General features: G+C 33.7%; 1 protein-coding gene across 1 annotated transcript in view; it reads left to right on the forward strand.

Moving 5' to 3' along the window:
* ADGRL4 (adhesion G protein-coupled receptor L4) overlaps positions 1-16,681 on the forward strand; it is a 124,197-nt gene that overhangs the window by 59,442 nt on the left and 48,074 nt on the right. Inside the window, exons 3-7 of the mRNA XM_054451997.2 lie at positions 6,413-6,565; positions 13,639-13,709; positions 14,618-14,797; positions 14,909-15,092; positions 16,516-16,632. Coding sequence (XP_054307972.1) covers positions 6,413-6,565; positions 13,639-13,709; positions 14,618-14,797; positions 14,909-15,092; positions 16,516-16,632 — 705 coding nt within the window. The remainder of the gene's footprint in view (positions 1-6,412; positions 6,566-13,638; positions 13,710-14,617; positions 14,798-14,908; positions 15,093-16,515; positions 16,633-16,681) is intronic.

Genomic DNA, 16,681 nt, shown 5'->3' on the forward strand with positions numbered 1-16,681 from the left:
AAAAATTTTGAAATGAGCCTGTAGTTTCAAACACTTTAAAAATTCATTCCCAATGAAGATATTGAAAATAATAATAAATACCCAACACAAACATTTTATTATTGTATAACTCTGCTTTATTTACCTTTATAATTGTAACACTTTCATTTGATGAATTTTACATTTCCTTTAATAAATTGAACTTGAGTTCATGGTCAAGGAAATGTGAGTTTACACTATGGGCTTTATAAGTCTATTACTTTTCTTGACTGATTGAATCCATTCTAGATTCATTGTAGTTCTTTTTTTTCTTTCCTTTCTGGTGATCTTTTCTTCCTCCTTATCTCTTTACCTGTATTTTTACCTTGGTATTCACAAAATAAATACAAACCACAGAAAGTCCATAATTGAGAACGATAATGATGATCTTTTAAAGTTCCTTATAGTACTGATATGGAAAGAGAATTCCCAGTGCTGTTGAAAACAAACGAGCCCAGCAGCTGTATTGGGAAAAAAGAGGAAAAAAAAAAAAATCTTTCTATATTACTCCACCTTTGACACAGAGGGCCTGTTTCACAAGGAATCACACAATGGTTATAGTCATTTTAGTGTTCAAATTTATGGAGCAACACTGGCAATCACATCCAGAGGGAAAATGTGTACAGGAGTGATGCTGCTGTTAAAGTTCCATAGATTTCAAGTTGTTATAATCAATTTGAGCCTGGCCAATAATATCTCAAGTGATAAAAAAAGAAAGAGATGATTTTTTTTTTATTTTTCTCCATCTTTGGTCAATAGATTAAAAAGTGAAATATAAACTAACATCTTGTTAAGATTCTGGAATACCAGTGTGTTATAAAGCAAATAAACTTCTGTCCTATTATACAAAGAAGGTAACATAATCATATGGTTTGTGGTCAAAAATGTTTCATTACTAGGGGACTCAATATCACTCTTGAATTTGGAGAATTATATGCTCACTCTTTATGTCTTATTAAGAAGTACACTTTATGATAAAGTACACTTCACTCTTCAACGCTAAAAAATAACTTGGTCTTTGGAGTCAGACAGTCTTAAGCATAAAAACTGTGTCTACCAGATTCTCTCTCTACGCTAGCATGATTTAACCCATCTGAGCTTTAGTTTCCTCTGAAGTAAAATGAAGACAATATCAATCATTGCATTGTTGCAACAATTAAGTAAAATAAAATGTACCACTTAACAGAATGCTTGAAATACGTGTTTTCCCTGAAATAATTCTTTCAAACTATTGGGTATAAATCTTGCTAATCTACTTGTTGATATAACTCCAAAACAACTAAATGAGTAGCTAAACATCAACAACAGAAACAAAATGCCAACAAATATTTTGAAAATATATTTTAGACATATGCATCTGTTTATTATTTTAACCCCCCGTGTAGTTTACTGGCAAGTTAGGCTGAACCATGTGGAACCCCAAAGGCGTTTTCTGGTAATGCTGAAAGCAAAAATATGTGGAGAGGCTTCCTTTGTCATTTTTCTCTACCTTCACATCCTACCCTCAATCCTCTGGACTTTATCACTTGATTGGTAAGAAGAAGCAAACTCAAGGAAGAAGATACAAAGGACAACAAAAAACGGAGGGTGGGGAGGCAAATCAAGAATGCAATAATGCCCATACCCATGCTCTGTAAGCTGAGATGGAGCCTGGTGAGTTAGAAGGAGAGCAAAGGTGTCCATTTAGAGATGAAGTGCAAAGAAAAACAGCAGGCTTGCCCCTTTTCTCAGGAGCTGAGAAATACCATGCTCTTGAATCTGACACATGCCCTGGAAGAGAAGAAGGGAGTCATGAGCTTTCCCCCATGAAGAGACAATTCATGACTATATGGCTGACTATGGAACTATTGATACGCCTTCTGAAATGTCCTCAGTTAATTAAGGCACATCAACTTTTTATGTCCAAAAGTGACTCCCCATCTTACCCTGCAAGAATGCTCCTCCTCTGCTTCTCCCTGTCCTGGTAAGTGGATCAATTTACCCACCAGATCCCTCCAAGTCGGAACCTGGATTTCATTTTTGCTGCTCCCCTCTCTTCAGCCAACTCAAATATCCATTCAATCTCCAAGCCCCACTGATATTTTAAGTATTATTTTATTACGAAAAATTTAAAATACAGAAAAGCAAAATATGATATAAAAATTTGCAAGTAGCCATCACCTGTTTAATCCTACCCTCTTTTCTTTATCTTCTCCAAATCACTGACTTGTAACACCTAAATATTTCTGAAATATTCCCTACTTCTTTCTCCTTGATTCTGCTTTGGTTAGTTCCTCAAGTCTTGTAGTGTTCTACCAGAGCTACCTGGGCCTTAGTTTTCTTTATACTTGAAAACGTGTTTTGAAACTCAAATCCGATCCTATTTATCCACTACATAAAATCAGTTGATGGACGTCCTTTACCCACTGGATATAATTCCAAATTCTTGGCCGGTGTTTTCTCGGTTTCAGCCATGCCTACCTGCACAGATTCTTGCCCTGAAGCCGCTATCCTTGTGCCCAGTGTCTGACAGTGCAATCCTCCTCTAAATTATGCTGTTCCTGCAGGCCTCCAGGCATTTAGGTAAACTTTTTCCTTTGCCTGATTGGATTGTGGGGACCCCTTTTGTTTGTCTAAACTCTTGCTTATACTTCATTACCTGACTCCAAACATCACTTCCTTTTCTAATACTTCTCTGTCAATAATCTTCACCTTTTTATCTTGCAAATGACCTAAGGAAGCCATTTTCTTCCAGTTGTCACTGTACTACTAAATACCTCGTTTATTTTTGACACACAGTACAGTCTAATAATTTGGGTGTTGGTACATCTTCTCCAGTAGCTGTGGATACCTTAAAGTCAGGAGCTGTGTGTATGCCTGTGTTCTTGCCATGCTTAACTCAGTGTATCAGAGGTGAACCAGGAAGAATTTTTTCTCATATAATACCAAATATTTTTCCTTATTAAAATACTTTAATAACATTTTAAAATATATCTCCAATATAATTGTATTTTAAAGAATTTTTCAAGGGACATCTTAATCTAAATAGTTATTTTACAATCTACCAAAATTATAGAGTTAGTTACAGGGATTAGGTAGTATAACTGGTGAATTGATTTGAACATTAGAAATAAGAGTGCCCAAGAAGCAGACTTTTATTTTTCTATATTATACCCATCCAGAGAAACTTTCTCCTTGAAGATTAATTATTATGAAGTTGGACACTGGAAAGTTTAAGGCAATTTAAATAATTCATATTTATATATTACTTCACAAAGATAATTTCTTGCCTATCTCCACAATCTTGAGGGAAGAGAGAGGTTACTTTCAGATAAGTGGTATTTTACCGAACAAGATTTGAGTTGGACCATTAGGGAATTTGTCCATATCATATATCCAGCCCAGAAGATAGGGAGATAGATAAGGAAGTATTTTTCTTTTCAAATTCTTGATAAGAAAGCAAAGAGGTCAAGCGCTCAAAACCATACAGCAGGAAGAGACACAAAAATTAATATCAACTTTTGCTTTTTTCTACCTATTAATGTATTACCCAAGACTAGTAACAATATTTTAGAGTTAAGCAACATATTGGCAAGTTAATCTATTTTTACAAACAGTCAGTTAGGTGATATAAAGTGGTTCATTTTCTTGGACTCCAACCAATACCTCAGACCTCATGAGTTCTTTTTCTCTATATTTTTGCATATCATTTTTGCAGCTATAGCCCACAAGGGATACAATCCTCATCGTCCTCTATATTACCAATAACTGATCTGAGAGCCAATTTCTTTTAAAGTTTAATATAAACTTCTCCCAGTATGCCATGAAGGGAGTCAAATTTAAAGATAAAAATGAAAACTTTTATTTTAATAAAAACTCAATTATATGCTTCTGTGTTAACTTGCCTTTAGAATGTGAACTCTGACAGCAGGGTACAGATCCTGACTTTTTGATTAATTTTTACTTATTTCCCAGTATAGACATATTCACTTTTGGGAACTTGGAAACTCCATAAATATTTGAGTAACTGAATGATTGAATCAACCTAATATGGTTGAACTACTTTGCTTATGTTCAGTTTGTGAGCCACTCTCAGTTAATTTTAAGAAACTAATTTCTATTTTATGCATACATAGACATACATATCTACTTTCTGAGTATATGTAGCCATATAGAGTTGCATCATATATTTATTTATATAAAATAGGCAAATTAAATACATACATGTTAATAAAGTATTAACTCTTCAGCATTTTATAGAAGACCATTCACAATTTATCTTACTTTATTGTCATATTTCAGCAATTATTCTCTCTTTCTCCCACCTCCATATGCTGTGCTTTAGGGGCATTAGACAAGTGCCTGGCCAAATGCTAAATCTGAACAAAGTGTCTTAAATATGCTTTTAAAGTTTTTTAAATTTTAATTTTTTTAAGTGAGTGTGTACTTACTGGTACCACAAGCTATACAACACCAGCTTCTATTGTCTGACTCCTGATGGAATCAAACTTTTACATTACCTGCCTGGCCTACACAAACTTTTGATAACTCAACCTTCTTCGTTCTTTCGTATCTCAAAGTTGTTGGTCTCCAGGAGAAGCTCAAAGTTCTTCCCTTACTGCTCTGCTCTTCTGTCTTCCCAACAATAAATCAGGTCAAATGCTAGAGATTAAAATTCTCGACAGAACTTGAGATTCCCTCTCAACCTGCCAGGAAGGTATCTATGGTAAAGTAAAAAGCGATCTGATGCCACAAAGAAAAAACTCTTAGATATGATGCCTGAGCTCCGTCTGCTCTATTTTTCTCATCAGTTAAAGATAATAATACCTACCTCCTAGAGCTTCTATAAAGCATCGAGCTAATTAATATTTATAAAACATTTGGAATAAATCTTCAACTTTTAGTAATTACTATATGTGAGCAATAGCCAGTATATGAATTAGATGCTACACAACTCACCCTTTAAAAAGAAATTAAGCCTGGTTTGAATAAAATGAAGAGTAAAGATTCAAGCCATTTTTCAAACCTGACTTGTTTTTATGATTCTCCTATGATTTCTCTCTGTGCTCCCCAATTAGGCTTACAATCTTCAGAATATCCCAGTCACTTTTCTGCCTGCACTTTTGTCCAAAATGTTTTATTCCTTTAGTTTCCTTTCTTCTTCTTTTTCTCTCTAACTGATACTTACTTATCCTATATTCTCCAGTTTGAGTCTATCAGTTTTCTAGGGCTGCCATAAAAAATTATGACCAAATTAGTGGCTTAAAATATCAGAAATTTATTCTTTCACAGCTCTGGAGTCTAAAAGTCTAAAATCAAGGTGTCAGCAGAACCATGCTGCTTCAAAAACGTGAAAACGTCTAGGGAAGATTCCTTCCTTGCCTCCTCTTGCTTTTGTGGTTGCCAGCTATCCTTGTCATTCTTTGGTTTGCAGTTACATCTTTCAATCTCTGCCCCTGTCTTCACAAAGCCTTCTCTTCTGTGTCTCTGTGTCCAAATTTCCCTCCTTTTATAAGGATGTCAATAGTTGAATTAGCGCCCACCATAATCGTGTATGACCTTGTTTTTCTTTAATAACGTATCCAAAGGGCCTATTTCAAACAATGTCACATTCATAGACACCTTGGGGTTAGGAATTGAACTATATTTTTTAACCCACAACAGTGTTTCATGTCACTGGAAAATATTCTCCTCCTCCAGACCATTATGATCATCTCTGAGAAGCACATATTTTCCAATCAATTTATTTAACAGATAATATAAATCTGCTTTCTAATGTTTAAAAAGGGTTTATGAACCTTTATCTTCCCTGATAAATTATATTGTAAGAGTATAAAGGTAAAGACTATATTATTTACTTCTTAATTTTTTGTATTGTATACTATTCTGTGGAACAATATAATGCATATAGTTGTAAATAAATGCATTAATGAATACATGAAAAGATTGTGTGCCAAGTAATGCAAATTTTTTCTGTGGAACAATGGATGAAATAAATAGTACATGATAAGAACATGTCAATTTGTAATTTCTGATTTTTCATTTTTCATTTATGTTGTGCTTTTGATGGATTATGAAGAGTACTATAAATTCAAAATGAGCATATATTTGTTGACATGGTTATAATTAGATTACATGTAAAAACTTGAAAGATATTGCCATATAGATTTAATAGTTATATCTAGTGCTTTTAAAGTAAGAAATCCTATTTTGCTTTGCAACTACAAAGAAGATCTCATATTATAAACAAGAATAAGAAAGTGTGGAATATGGATTCTTCAGTACTAAGGTTTGTAGATATAAACATCGTATACCTTAAACTATTTAACAGTCAATATTCCAAAATACTGATGGAAAATAGTCAAAATTTATGTCAATTATATAAAAATAATCTTTTAAATTCATATGCCAACAGATGATAATGAATGTGGAAATTTAACTCAGTCCTGTGGCGAAAATGCTAATTGCACTAACACAGAAGGAAGTTATTATTGTATGTGTGTACCTGGCTTCAGATCCAGCAGTAACCAAGACAGGTTTATCACTAATGATGGAACCGTCTGTATAGGTAAGTTCGGTTATCTAAGTTAGAATTTGTATGTATCTCTATTGTTTGTTACCTCCAGAGGTCAAACATATTCAAGCCAAATTCTGCCAGACCTTGATTGTATCCTACTTGTTAGGTACTTTCAGAAATTTAATTAATGTCTTTATTTCTCCAGTGTTTTAAAGTCTATGGGATATTTATCCAAGGATACAGGAAAAAGGTTTAATTTTTGAGAGAATAAGTTTGCAAAAATAAACAAATAAAAGAAAGTGAGAGAAATGTTCATGGAGCCATGAGATCTGGTATAGTGGCAAACAACAGAATAAATGTTTATACTTTAGAATAATAAAATACTCCAAGAAAATTGTCATTTGCATTAAAAGATACTGATGACTTTGTAAATATGCACTCTGTGATGGGTTCTACATATTTTTCAGACAATCATCATTTATAAAATAATTGTTCTAGTGGTTTTACCTCTGCTTTAATAAAAGTTAGTCACACTTCAGATATGCATTAAGTTTTTCTGAACACTAGAGTCAGAAAATTATTTATAAAATCATGTAGGGTCACTAAAACGTCCTTTGTAGGGAAAATAATTTCAATGTAATTTTTAAGTGATTGTTCACTTATTGTGGGCCTGAAGGGAGTACCTAGACGATTTTTAAAAATATCCTTCTATTGTAATTTGGTCATGCATGTGATTTATCAGATTCTAGAGAACTGGATTACAGCCTGAGAAAAAATAATTATTTATAAACTTCAACAGATGAATAATTTTCAGAAGCAAATTCTCTGGAGCCAAAGACTTTAACTTTGAAAATAAATTTTAAATAATCTTAAGCATGGTTTCTAAAAAATATTCAACTTGTCAATAACTATTATAATTATGATTGGTAATCTACAAAATTAATAGGTACGCTGAGGCCCTGAGAATGTAATCACGTAGCCAAGGTTAGACATGGGACTAGAATTCAGGAACCTACATGCAACATAGAGAAGGGTAATGTGCTGCTTCTAAACGATATAGTTAGATAAAAGAGATAGATATTCAAGTTAATCTAAATCACACTAAAGCCTTTGATTAGTGCCCTAGTGAGATTTTTTTTTTTTTTTTTTCTTGAGACAGAGTCTCGCTCTGTCGCCCAGGCTGGAGTGCAGTGGTACGATCTCGGCTCACTGCAACCTCTGCCTCCCAGGTTCAACCAGTTCTCCTGCCTCAGCCTACTGAGTAGCTGGGACTACAGGTGCACTCTGCCACACCCAGCTAATTTTTTGTATTTTAGTAGAGACAGGGTTTTACCATGTTGCCCAGGCTGGTCTTGAACTCCTGAGCTCAGGCAATCTGCCCACCTCAGCCTCTCAAAGTGCTAGGATGGTAAGCTATGACACAATGTTCAAAAATTTTATCTGTGAAATGTCTATGTTAAAGAAATCATCCAGTCTCATGTACCTACGCTTCACAACATTTACTCTGTTATATAAAAAAGGAATATTTTATTCTCCTCATTTTATTGCCAAGGAAGTGAAGGACTACTCTAGATTCGTACATTTTGGATAAAGGTAAGGCTAGACTCACAGTCCTGTATCTAAAAACCCTTTGTTATTTCCACGGAATACTTAAATGTGTAGTAGACCATTTAAATATCACTTTGATCTGAATCATCCAAATATAGTCGATCAAGCTTTGCAAGGGTATAAAATATTTAAAATATGAGAAAATAATGCTATTGCTGTTGAACGGTAATTTTACCTTTAGTGTTTCTAGAAAAAAGTTTGATTGCAATATAGCATAATAACATACTCAGGAAATAGGAATCAATGATATTCTGCCTAGAAAACTTACAGTACTTCACTGTTTGTTCTTCTCAAGCCTATATTCTTGTTACTAGTCTTAGAATGTCATATAATGTGCTTTTTACCTTTAGTAGTTCAGTTCTAATATGTAGCCCTGCAGGCTTTAGTGAAAATGTTCCAAATTAGTGAAGAAGTCTAACTTGTAACATCTTAATCACTGTAATTTAATACAGTTTTAACTGTGCTCTCCATTCCCTAATGTCTCTTCTCTGTAGAAGACATGTCTTTTATCTGATCATGTTTACTTTTAATAACTCTCAACTCACAAAGGGCACATTTCTCTGTTCATGTTGCTTGAAGTAGAGAATTTCTGCATTAGAAAACACTGAATCATAAATACAGAGAAAACAAAAACACACAAAGATGACTGAATGGCAACATTTTATGGGGGTAGTATATTTGTAATCAAAGACTCTTTCTCTTGATACTCAATTTCTATTGCGGTAAGGTGGAATGGGCCTAAGTTTGTGCTAACTCCCTTTTTAGCTATTTTAAGTAGTCAGTAAATGCACTAACCTTATTAAAGCCCAATACCCGATATTGAGCCCTTCTGTTTCTACCTGTTTTGTTTGATGGATTATTCAGTGAAAAATTCATTCTCTAGAAAAATGTTATTTCTCATCAATTTTTGTTGTCTTTAAGGATTAAGCTTTTTTGAGAAGCAGTGCAGCTATTTCTTTTTATTTCAGTCCTGCAGTAATTTTCGTTGCACAATATCATAATCCTCAGGGAATTTGAACAGAGAAACATAAATCTACTCCCTTTTGCGTTAGTATATCACCTTACAGTGTATTGCTTCTGATTTGAAATTTTAGCTTATCCTTAAATTTGACATTTCTGGTAATTATAGTCATTAAAATCTCTATGAATAAAAAATGGAAGACTTTGATATAGGGCAAGAAATAACCCAAGCAAAATTCTTTACCTTTAGTCCATATTCAAATACTATTTTTGACACATAAGGTCATTTTGCTGCAGAAAGCGCTGGGTGAGATTTAGCACTGCACATATTTCTCCTCCTCTTTGAATCACAGTAAAACAGAACTTCAGAAGTCCAGCTCCTGAGAAACCTAGTTACACACAAGAATTTCACAAGGGGAAGCTGAGGCATCCAATAGTAAAGTCAATCTCCTAAAACCAAATTAATAGAAGCCATGAATTCCTTCAATTTCACCATGTGTTTTAGAGCATTGTTTACTGCTTGTAATGTCCTACTGCCTGGAGTAATCGATGATAATTGTAGATTTTTTTTTCTAGCTTTGAAAAATATTAAATTTTGTCTTTGAAAATAATTTACTATAATTGAACATTTTATCTTTCTTTGGCAGTCTGTGAGTTACACATTAGAAAACTGTATTATTGATCATAATTATAAGAATCATAACCATCATATGATCATGTTTTGAAAGAACATTATGATAAAATATTGCTGGATTGGCTAATTATACACATGAAAACAAACATCATTATTATTATTATTATTATTATTATTATTATTATTATCATTATTTTTGAGCTGAGGTCTCACTCTGTTACCCAGGCTGGAGTGCAGTGGTGCAGTTACGGCTCACTGCAGCCTGGAACTCCTGGGCTCAAGTAATCTTTCTGTATCAGCTTCCAAAATAGCTGGGACTACACTACACACCACCTTGTCTGACTAATTTTTAAATTTTTTTAGTAGAGACAGGGTCTTGCTATGTTGCTCAGCCTGGTCTCAAACTCCTGGAATCAAATGATTCTGCTGTCTCAGCCTCCTAAAGGGCTGGGATTACAGGTTTGAGCCAGCCAAGCATCACCTATTAATAAAAATGTTGCAAATGAGTTGATTGTTAATGATATGCTTGCATTTAGTGATATCAAATTATTAGTTTAAAATCAAATAAGTTGGTAGTGAGGAAAGTGGGCCAATCAGTAAATCAGGTCTGTCAAATCCAGCCTGACTTAAATAATTACCTAACAGAGATTTGGCTTTCATTAAGATAGGAAAGAGGTTTCTTTTTTAATAGATTTGGAGATTACCAAGACATGGTAACCTAGAAGAAAACACTCTTTATTTATCTGTATCTTCAAACATACTTAGTCACAAGCCTCCTGCTATTAGGAAAATATGCAATATGAGTAGAATCACCAGTCCTGATTTTCCAGTTACAGTATCAGGTGGCAACTATATCCTAGGCACTATTCCACCTTCCCATACATTTTCTTATTTGTTCATGAGGTAGAACTCTTTTGGATTAGAAGGTGGAAAGTGTCTTTTTTTTTTTTTTTTTGTGATGGAGTCTCGCTCTGTCACCCAGGCTGGAGTGCAGTGGCGCGATCTCAGCTCACTGCAAGCTCTGCCTCCCAGGTTCACACCATTCTCCTGCCTCAGCCTCCCGAGTAGCAGGGACTACTGGCGCCTGCCACCATGCCTGGCTAATTTTTTGTATTTTTAGTAGAGACGGGTGTCACCATGTTAACCAGGATGGTCTCGATCTCCTGACCTCGTGATCTGCCCACCTTGGCCTCCCAAATTGCTGGAATTACAGGCGTGAGCCACTGCGCCACGCCTAGAAGGTGTCTTTTTAAGATATTACCCAAGGTCATCACACAGCTCATAAGTGTTATAGTCAGGATTTGAATTTAGATCTTCTAATTAGCAATCCCAGAGACTTTTCCTACAGGAAAGAGGAAACCATAGGGTTTAGCCGTTTGAACCTGCAAGATATTGCAAGAGAAATTAGTGTGGATCTTGCTGCAAAATGACAGGCACATTCACTGTAGCCAGGCCAGTTTCATTGGACATTTAAGTTCAAAGTGCAAGAAGGAGGATGGAAATTGAGTTCATGGAGCCAAGATTTTTGTGTTTCTCAGAGATTGGATTTGGAATGAAGTTTCTAAGTATGTTGCACATTTAAAAAAAAAAAAAAAGGGTTTGAAATTGAGAAAAATCACCACCTTGTTTACTGTTACCCATAGAAGGCATCTCAACTACAAAACAAGGGTATTCAAAGAACATAGTAGTTTTCTTGCTCATGAAATAAATTTTTTTTGGTGTTGTTTATGATACTTCATGGGTCTATTCACACTTTCATTGGGGTGTTTTCCCAGTTGGAGTATAACATTTCATACTTCAACAGTTCTGCTCCAAAAAAGACTCATCTTTGCTTTAGTCCTATATAGCTTTCTCACTTCATTGATTTCATGACAAGTGACAACCCTAGTCTGCACTACCATCTGAGTGCTTCTGTCTGTAGCCCAGCCTAGAATGCTTTCCTTGATGGTTCTCCATATCCCAAGGTCACTTGTCACTACTTCTCCCCTACTTTATTTTCTGTTCATTCATTTTTGTGGAGTGGTAGTTCCTGAATACGCCTAGAAATAGAGGATGAGGGGTGAGGGTGCTACAAGAGCATTTGTGTTTCTTTGGAAGTGGTGTGCTCAGATTTCTGGGTAGTACAGATTTTGAATATATATACTTGTCAGAAGAACAAGAACTGTTCTAACCTTTTAGGCCTGGGCTATTAGCTGACCTCTTAAATCTAGTACCGTCACCTTTCTAGTGAATGGAGCTTTCTTTAAGAATCTAGCAAGAGGCTCACTTTCAATTTTCAGTTTTGGTGGTGTGAATTTGGATGTGTTTTCTAGGTCTTTGTTGGATTTTTGAGTGAGAAATTAGGAACAGCTGCATTTAAGATAACTATCTAGATGATATTTTAAATTAGACTTTGGTTACACACCCTTTTTCTACAGCAAACAGTATTATGCCACCCTATTAGTTTTAAATAAATTACATTATAAATTTAAGGTTAGATGTTCATTTATTAATTTAATATAAAGTATCTTTAAGATGTCAGACCTGGGGTAGAAACATAAAAATTTTTGCATTAATTCAAGGTAATGATCTAGACTCTTCAGTTCCTTAGAATCTTTTTCTCTAGTGGCAGATTATTTATACTGTACTTATAATGTGAAGCATATTTCACTGCAGTAAGTAAAGTTTTAAATTAAGAATATAAACTATGTAAGTTTAAAACCCAGCACCTTTATTACAGCCTCAATACATGGCTTTTGAGAATGTAAGACTTAATTCTGTATAATGTATTATTTTATTTATGATGATTGTGTATGAAGAACTATAGTAAAATATAACCTGAACAAAAGTAATAAGTTGTGATAAAATTTTAAGGGAATTCAATCACATGTTCTGCTATACCTTAGTTTTTTAGGTTAACTTAAATGCAACCTTAGTTTTTTAGGTTAACTTAAATGCAAAAATGAAGCTTTGGAAAGAAATCAGGTCGCTGTTTTATCCTACAGATTACACTGAGTTGTTGAAATCAGTTTAGTTTAATACTAGAAAACAAATAAGTTTAAATGTGTTTCTTAAATTGGGTCTTTGTTAAATTAGAACTAAATGTTCCATCATCAATGATGGAAATTACTGTAATGACTTTGTTGATCAATCATGCAATTCAGAAAGCAATTTGAGAGTTTGGCCCATGAATAATATTTTCAATACTCTGTCAAAATTGAGTGGAGGAATTAAAGTTAAAAAGTATATGCATCTAAGTTTGTTCTGCCATTGTCTAAATGATAGTATTTCTCTTGCTTTCTTATAAAATTTGACATGAAACCGCTAATCGTAAGTAACACTATTTTCAACAAGGTAGCAGGCATATGAGCACTAAAACATTTTTTTCAAATATTAGTATTTCCAGACATAGATGAGTGCAGTGAGTCAGTTGTCTGTGGTGATCATTCCATATGTGAAAATGTGAATGCAGGGTATAACCTCCTGCAAAGAAGGTTATCAGACATCCACAGGAAAATCACAGTTCACACCTAATGATGGCTCTTACTGCCAATGTAAATTACATTATTAAATTTTATGTATTATCAAAGAACTATATAAAATATGTAGTACACAGTTGTGAAGTATCACAGAGCTATATCTTCCAAGAAATGTGCCTGCATTCCTTTATCTTCTATGGAATAAAGAAATGAAATTCTATTTTTTTAATTTAATCAAAATTGTAGATAACATTTTATGGAACTAACATTCCTTGGCCCTTAAAACCCTTTTATTTCATTTTCTGTAAAATATTGCACATTCTAAAACTGAAGAGGAAATTCAAGTGTTAGAGAATGTCTTTTTAATATTTAAGTAAGTGAGCAAGATCGTTGGGATTGATATGATCAGCTTAGGAAAAATACTTTTTAAAACTGACTGTGTAATCTATTTTCTTTTTTTACAGAAAATGTGAATGCAAACTGCCATTTAGATAATGTCTGTATAGCTGCAAATATTAATAAAACTTTAACAAAAGTAAGTAGAACAGTTAACAATTTATTTTATTTTGACATTTTGGTTTCAATTAAAATGCTTTCAGTGTCACATATTTCAAGAAGAGTAACCAGTAGCCAAACTTTAGGGAGAGTTGAAAATGTTTACATATAGAGATCCAAGCATCATGTTTGCATCAAAGATAGGGTTAATTTGAAAATCTTCAAATTATTCAAGAGGCCTTTTACATATTTCATATGCTACATTTTCATTACTCCATATGTTGGAAAATTCTTTTTGTGTAAAAAAAGTTGATTAAAAAATAGTAAAGAGATACTTTGACTCTAGACCCAGTCCCACATTCTAAGTAGACATAATTGAATGCACCTAGATTTGATACTTCAAAGTGAACATTCAAAGAGCAAATAAAGTAGGTGATTTATAAAATAATTGTCATATGATTGAAAATGTGAATCTCAACATGAGTAATCAACTATCAGTTTAAAGCAAATTTTCATTTAATCACATTGTAAAGAATTTTCTTTGGTTGATTAAAATCTAATTTAAAGTATTCTCATTTATTGCTTAGGATATCAATATTTATAAGTACTAAGAAGTTTAAGTATTAAGGTAGATTCATTGGCTAGGATATAATTCTACACTGAAGAATAGAAAGTTATTTTGAAAGCTCATTTAAAAAAATTATTAATTCAAACATGCTCTGTTTCTTTTCTGAAGTCAAGTCTAGGCTTTTAAGTTATTTGCTAATCTCTTGTAAATAAATTGAGGTTTCAGTGATGCATGTGATGGTTTAGGTTTATTAGTTTGATATTATTTATGTGTAGACCAAGGAAACCAACCTCAGAGTAAATTTAACATGTAAGTTTTATTCTTGTAAAACTCCAGTAGAACTAATTTAGTTTCCTTTTTCTGGACTCATTTTTTCTCAGATCAGACCCATAAAAGAACCTGTGGCTTTGCTACAAGAAGTCTATAGAAATTCTGTGACAGATCTTTCACCAACAGATATAATTACATATATAGAAATACTAGCTGAATCATCTTCATTACTAGGTTACAAGAACAACACTATCTCAGCCAAGGACACCCTTTCTAATTCAACTCTTACTGTAAGTATGTTCAGCTTTAACTCTTAATATAATGGAGCTTTGAATTTTTCCTTTCATCTGTGAATAGTGTAGGATTCTAACATTTCTAAAAGACATACTTTTTTTCAATAGGAATTTTTAAAAACCGTGAATAATTTTGTTCAACGGGATACATTTGTAGTTTGGGACAAGTTATCTGTGAATCATAGGAGAACACATCTTACAAAACTCATGCACACTGTTGAACAAGCTACTTTAAGGATATCCCAGAGCTTCCAAAAGACCACAGAGTTTGATACAAATTCAACGGATATAGGTAAGAAACAAGGGTCCATTTAAAAGTAATTGTGTTTTCCAAATAAGCCATTTTCAAAGTTTTGGGTGGGGGTTAGGAGGCATGGTGTTGAAACTAGTATTGATTACATTGAAAGTAGTTTTATCAGTGTAGAAATGAATGGTGATGCATATTGCAAGAGCATTGTGAATAAAGTACCAGTAAAAAGGATAAATCCACAAGTGTTGTCTCCTTCCTATCATATCCACCTTTTCTGATTCCTGAACTGTACAGCCATTAAATGGTCAGAGTACATTACTCCCTTGGCATTTTGAGTCCGTCATCTCATGACTTGTTAGGGTCTACCTTGACCAATGATCTTTTGGATTTAGTTTGTTTGTTTGTTTGTTTGTTTGTTTGTTTAAAGACAAAGTCTGGCTCTGTCACCCAGGCTGGAGTGCAGTGGCACAATCTCAGCTCACTGCAACCTCCACCTTCTGGTTTCAAGCAATTCTCCTGCCTCAGCCTCCCGACTTGCTGGGATTACAGGCGTGTGCCAGCACACCCGGCTAATTTTTGTTCTTTTGGTAGAGACGGGGTTTCACCATGTTGGCCAGGCTGGTCTTGAACCCCTGGCCTCAAGCCGTCCACTTGCCTCGGTCTCCTAAAATGCTGGGATTACAGGCATGAGCCACCATGCCCAGCCGGATACAACACATTTAAACTTCTGTTTAGGAATCCTTTGCATGTTCATAATATAAAGCAATCAACATAGCAAATTAGAATGTTTCCTGCTTCATGCAAATTCATACTTAAAATATTCAGAATCTTGTATCAAATTGAGGATCCCTATAAAGTTTTTCTGAGGAAGCAATGTAAGTTAGCTGAAATAATCAATCACTGCATACATCTTTATTGCATTTTCTGGTTTGCATTTTGCTGTGCAACAGCAGATTTATAAAAATCTCATCAGGATTCATCATTTACTCTAAATCAAAGTTTCAAGCATTATGACTAATATACAGGTGCTCTATTTTTTATAATGTTTCTGCATGAAAATGGTGATAATACAGCAGGTCAAAGGAATTATCACTCAAACGTTTAATTAAATCACTCATTAGTAATTTATAGACACTATTCTGTAAGACATTGTAGTTGCTTATCTTTGCTTTAGTAATTATAATTTTATAGGTCCCTTGGTTACATACACATATTATATTTTATTTAATTCAAAAACAGTTAAACCATGAGTGCCATAGTGAAATTAAAAAAATTAAAACTTGAGTCAGATTTTTAACATATGTATTACATTGTCCAAACACGTTAAGAATATGTTCACTCTACTTGCTATAAATAATTTAAAACACAATAATGAGGGATGAAATTGTCTCTAAGCTAATATATTTATGATGTATATTGATTAAACTAATTTCATGTTTTTTTTAATTTCTTGGTTTTGTTTTAGCTCTCAAAGTTTTCTTTTTTGATTCATATAAAATGAAACATATTCATCCTCATATGAATGTGGACGGAGATTACATAAATATATTTCCAAAGAGAAAAGCTGCATATGATTCAAATGGTAGGACTTTAACAATCTAACAGACAATATATCAATGAATTTGCAATAA

The sequence above is a fragment of the Pongo pygmaeus genome, chromosome 1, assembly GCF_028885625.2.
Source record: "Pongo pygmaeus isolate AG05252 chromosome 1, NHGRI_mPonPyg2-v2.0_pri, whole genome shotgun sequence".
Classification (NCBI taxonomy): Eukaryota; Metazoa; Chordata; class Mammalia; order Primates; family Hominidae; genus Pongo; species Pongo pygmaeus.